General features: G+C 39.1%; 1 protein-coding gene across 1 annotated transcript in view; it reads right to left on the bottom strand.

The window, feature by feature from the left end:
- Positions 1 to 420: 420 nt before the first annotated feature.
- LOC124160208 (H/ACA ribonucleoprotein complex subunit GAR1-like) overlaps positions 421 to 6,000 on the bottom strand; it is a 110,402-nt gene continuing 104,822 nt past the window's right edge. Inside the window, exon 4 of the mRNA XM_046536000.1 lies at positions 421 to 2,892. Coding sequence (XP_046391956.1) covers positions 2,678 to 2,892 — 215 coding nt within the window. The 3' untranslated portion in view covers positions 421 to 2,677. The remainder of the gene's footprint in view (positions 2,893 to 6,000) is intronic.

The raw sequence follows: 6,000 nt of genomic DNA, 5'->3' as shown, positions 1-6,000 counted from the left end.
CTTTAGGTTTTTCTTAATCCGAATTTGTCCTCATCCAGGTACTCGTCGATCTATTCCTCTGAATACGATCCTTGTCAGTATCTTCCACGCTCGTGTTGTTAGGCTTATGGCCCATAATTTTCAAAGCTGTAGCACCACATGTCGAAAGCCTTGATTTCTCCCTTGCTGTCATTGTCCATGTCTAACTTACATATAGGAAAATACTCCAAATGTAGGATCTTATAATTTGTTTCTTTACTTCCATGTTAATTTTTCCCGCTGTACGCAGGTATCTATTATGGTGGAATATTGTTTTACGTTGAGGAAATATGGGGACTGATGATAGAAGACGAGTAATGACTAGACGCCTCTGGGCGCCCCAGAAAACCCAGTTAAGATAATATTTCATGGTGGCTTGGTGTATTTAAATAAAATTGCAAGTTTTTAATAAAATAAACATTTTATTCAAAAATAGAGTGCAATGGTATAAATTACTCAATTAAATTAATAAATTAGTGAATTCCCGAAACAAGTTTAAAATTTATGCTTATTTTTCATTTTTTTCTAATATATGACTTTCTCTGTGAAGCAGGAAAACACAGGCGTTGTCCTTTGCTCCCTCATACTCCGAGATTGTCATAATCACGACTAACGAACACTAATTTCTAGAATCGAGGTGATAACACTAAACACAACAAAACGTATTTTTTGGTGCTTCTTCTAAGAAACTATGAATAGTGCTACACAACTAGCGTTCATGGTAACTTTAAGAAGGCAAGTATCACTGTACTTCCTTCGTTTTCTCACATAGTTAAAGCTCTTGTATATTATTTTAGTCTTCTAATTAACAGTAAGTAAATTCCTCAAAATACTCAGCATGCTGTAGAAATGAAGTAGCTGGCCGAAGAGGTTGAAAATAATTGAAGTTATGAAATGGTAAATATGAGATATTCCTATGAATATTTCTTGGGAAAGTATGAGGTGGAACGCAATGGTATCTCTTGGTAAATAGTGTGTGGTTTACTTATAAAATTACTGTCTTTGCTACGGACGATGACATCATCAATTAGTGATGTGTACATCATGAACATCTGAATTAGCACTCAAATTTGTGGAGTTCACAAATTCTAGTTTAGTTTCTAATGCACGGTTTAACTTCCTGTCGATAAGCATTATATTTTCGCCATCAGACTGTATTGGTACAGTCAACCCCTAGCTGGAGAAACAATCATAAAATATAATGCAATAACAACCGTCACTTTCACATATCACGTTGAGGAACGTATCAGCTGATTCAACAAATATTAAGTTAAATTTTTTTCTCGCAGTGCTAATGAAATAAATGACAACCAAATGTGTTTTAATGATTCTTTGAGCAAATGACACCAAGTAATGTCTTAGTCCAGGTGGCATTTTTGTTATTTACCAAAATGTATTAACTGGTGCCGTTCGTAAAAAATACCTGGGGGAGGTTGTCGTAGCCAGAGGTTTTTCGTACGTTTCGCCTATTTTTCCGTAAATGATAATAAGTCAATGATTTGGCCACCTACAGCGACAAGGGAAAGGAATAATTTGACTTTAGCTAGTGTGTGGTTTACTTATAATATTACTGTCTTTCCTACGGATGATAACATCTGCAATTAGTGATGTGTACATCATGAACATCTGAATTCTCTCAATATTGTGGAATTCGCAAATTCTAGTTTAGTTTGTAATGCACGGTTTAACTTCCTGTCGATAAGCATTATATTTTTGCTACAGTCCCTCCTCTGGCATTGTCATTTTCCTCACGGAAAAATTGACATTTTTGAAAAGGTAAAAGTTAAATTATAACTTTGTGAATTCTTTCCTCCACGAAAATAAAAAAATTACACTTAGTCAGCTTTATCAATCAAACCCCGGTGGTGAGAGCACCTCACAAATTGATAGGTCTTTTATTTTCGTAGACGGGAAAGAAATTGTGATCCCTTTCACTGGCTTCTTCACTGAAATGTTTATCCTGAAACGGACATTTTGAAGCCATTGCTTAAGCTATCATTGGAGCTATCCATTCTAAAGAAACGGAAGTAAACGTGATTAATAAAGTGTGATAGAGGCTTCTGCGCGGGCTTGTTTAGGAATTTTCCACGTGGAGCCCATGGGCGCTGATGACCCCCTACCACAATTTATTAAGTTAAATAAATGCCTTGGAAGCAAGTGTCCTAAGGAATATAAAATTAAAATAAATTAGCTTTCCTATTATTTTACAACATATAAATTATAACTTTTTCCTGTTTCATAGCGTGTTTTTTTTCGGATTAATTTTTGCATTTTATGCCGGATTTCTTGGGTTTTTGTGGCAACTTTTCGACCTACGGAGATGGTGCGCAAGTGCATTTGCACCCACTCAAGAGTGGACACGCCGATGGGCTTCAGTCAACCGGTTTGCAATCCATGGAAAGAGCGCTGGTCATCCGTGAGGATTCAATTGTCTTTCGGACTATACTTTTCCCAAGTTGCACTCCCTGATTCAGTCTATGATTTCGATTAAGCCTTCCGCACTGATCGCTGCCGTTGAAGTCTCCGCCGTCTTCCCAGCCCATTCGTGTCCTCCTCCCACGTTGAAGTCTTCTCGCACCCTCGTCCGAATGGCTGGACGAGACGCGAAGACTTGCCCAGTGTCTTCTCTTCATCGCTTTTGCATCGAGGTCCGTCCGCCCTATCCGTAGTGGAGACCGAAGCCTCCGAATGGCGTGAAGGAGGGTGCCCGGTATCCGCCGCTCCCTCGCAGACCGTATCCGCCGTAACCTCCGCCGAAGCCGCCGAAATTGTTGGACGCCGAGCCCCTGTATCCACTTCCCCCGCTGCTTCCTCGGTATCCGCCGCTTCCGAACGAGCTGCCTCCGCGGTAACCGCCGAAGTTGTAACCGCTCCCTGTAAAGGCGCAGGAAAATAAGGACTGTTAAAAGACGTTTCGTTTAAGCATAATTAATTTATCTCCAAAATTCAATCGGTTTGCACTTATTTCAGTCTGGTGATGTCTTTAGCCAGGCATTCAAAGCCCATTAAAGTTTAAAAAGTGACTTGATTCAATTCTTAAGTGTATTTCTTCTGTAATCTGGCTCTTTCTTAGCCTCAGTATTAGAAGTAATCTACGACTAAATGGAGCTTTAGAAAAGTTATTTCTTTATGTCAAATAAAAAAACATGTTTTTAAAGCGTATGCAGACAAGTATTAATATTTTGGTGTAGTTCTATCCGTTTTAGACCAATGAGAATGTTGTTTCCAATGCTTTATGGGTCATGGCTACCCTTATTATTAAAAGCATTATACCAGTAGAGGTTTGTGTAAATGGAAAGTTTCGCGAATTTTCCCGGTCTTCCCCCTCCAATGTTGAATATCTCTATCGTAACAGGCTCAACTTTGTGGAGGTTCATTCTAATAAATAAAAGCGAACAAAACTATGTATAAATCCACAAATTTATTTTTGTGGTACTACTAGTTTCGACGCAGCGGCGTCATCATCAGGTACAAAGGCTCCGCCTGATGATGACGCCGCTGCGTCGAAACTAGTAGTACCACAAAAATAAATTGGTGGATTTATACATAGTTTTGTTCGCTTTTATTTAGTTGAATATCTCTCTTTCATTAACAATATGGCCTCTTAGCTTCTATTCTATAAATCCTAATCTATTCCTTCTCCTGCCCGCTTACCTAACACTCTTTTCTTCAAGAAAATTTTTAACATCCCCTCCCTGCTTACTAACTACTAAATTTAAACCTTCTGTGTCCTCCAACTGTTCTAAAACAGTTTTCATTTTTCATTCACCTTGTCTAGTACTTGCTCATTCAATTTCCTCTGCGTACAACCATAGAGTAATTTTTAGGGTCTGTGAAATATTTTACCTTGACAAAAAGGGTACGCTCTGGTAAAATACCCGGTGCTGTTACTAAAATAATTCAAATATTATGTGTTACAATTCGTATAGGCTTCGTTTTTGTAATATTACATTTGTATTATAAAGTTAAGCCAAGGGTTAACGAGTGAATCTTTGTTGAATTTCTGATACTTCAGCCAACTATAGGTGTGAAAGGTTGGCTTGCGAAATCCGCCAGGTATTTCACCTATAAGCGATTGCATAGGTGAAAAAAATTATGCCATTACTGATGGAAATGTTACAATTCCAATCACCTGTATTAGTCTGGCTAAAACTCGTCTACAATTTCGTAGAACGTGTCAAGCTGGTGTCCAATCCGTGGTCAAAAGTTTGGCTCCAATTATAAAACAAGGAGTTGGGAATTCGTGGGTCTCAGATTTTAGCGAGAACTGAGTTTCCTGGAGCACTAGTCACATTATCTTAAAATAATTACTCTCAAACCATACGGAAACATTTAATGCACCCTTTTCGTAAAATTTCGAAATGAGAAAAAAATGGCCTAGACTGCCCAACTCTTTCAGCGTAGTTAAACATGCTCTTTAGACATAGTTTGTCGCAGACTCGTCTGACACAGTCAAATTTAGTAGAAGAACTTTATAAAGGTCACAGTTTCCAATTCTCTGTGTCTGTTTCCTTACAAGTCCGTAGTTGCTGCGCCTTCCGTTTGCTGCGATTGGTTGATCAAGTTTTCTTTAGGAAAGGCACAATTTTCACTTGGTAATCTCGTCTTGCAAGTCTCGTCAAGTTATGCGGCTTTGTAAAGCATCACGAGCGAGAAATGTGAGATTGAGAATTGAGATTTAGGTTGGTGGTGGAAAAATTGAGCAGGTTGAGCAGTTCAACTATTTAGGCAGTACAATAGAGGAAAACGGATACATTAGTAAGGATATTAGGAAGAGAATTGCATTAGCAAAGGAGGCGTTCTTGAACAGGAAGGAACTTCTGAGAGGATCGTTATGTAAGAGTTAAAAGAAAAGGTTAGTGAAGAGTCTGATCTGGAGTGTAGCGCTTTACGGTGCAGAAACGTGGACACTTAGGAAGGAGAATGAGAGAAGACTGGAGGCATTGGGGACGTGGGTATGGAGAAGAATGGAGAGGGTGAAATGGACTGAGAAGAAAAGGAACGACGAAGTGCTGGATATGGTTGGCGAGGCAGGTTTTAGATGACGTACGAAGGTGACATTAGGTATGAATGGAGCGAGTACTTAGCGGGGATGGGGTGTTGAAAACATTGTTAGAGGGTAGAATGATAGATAAACGATGGAGGGGAAGGAAAAGAATAGGATTTTTAGATAGAATGAAAGGTAGTTGGTCTTATTTTGCACTGAAGAGGGAAGTGCATTATGTAAGGGGAGGCTCCCGGAATTCTCCTGAAGCACTCCATGGAAACCTACCTTAATCGATAGAATACTTTAATGAAATAATGTCGTCAAGATATTCAGAAACATTCAGCCCTGAAGATGAGAGCCGAGACGGTACTTGAAACGTTGGCCGATATTAAAACATTAACCCGGTGGGAATCCCGAGAAAAGTTTACCCACAATGTCGTCAAGGTTACTCAAAAATTTTCAGTGGCACGTTTTAGTGTTAGCTATGAAATTGAATTATTCGCAATTGCCTAATGTTATGCGTGTGGAATGTGGAATGATCATCGTAGAAGCTTTAGTTAGAATCGTGATGAAAATTAGCGCTAGGCAGTTAAGAGAAAATAAATTCGGCGGAGCAAATAATCCATTTTTTACCACTCTCATCGTCAAGTTCACTCCCACAATCGTAGTTAATATCCTTAAGCATTTAAAGTTGTGCCGCACGCACTCAAAGCGTAATACATGGAGCCCCTCTGTAATGACAGTCTGGATTGCAGCAAGCTATCATTTGAGATCGCTGCGTTATGCTGTAACTCTAGTCATTTGCGTTCATAAGAACATAAAAAAGGTGTTTCTCATATTCCTATGCCTCCATTCTTCCGATGCTACCGCGTCGGTTGTTGATTAAACCCACGTAGTCACAGTGTTTCTGATATGTGGGATTGTGTGTATGCAAATGAAGAAACTTAGTTGTCTCTATGTGAACCTCAATAACCGATGTTTTCTCTATTAATAAC

Source organism: Ischnura elegans, chromosome 6 (genome assembly GCF_921293095.1).
Source record: "Ischnura elegans chromosome 6, ioIscEleg1.1, whole genome shotgun sequence".
Classification (NCBI taxonomy): Eukaryota; Metazoa; Arthropoda; class Insecta; order Odonata; family Coenagrionidae; genus Ischnura; species Ischnura elegans.
This window is presented reverse-complemented; position numbering and strand designations above follow the sequence as displayed.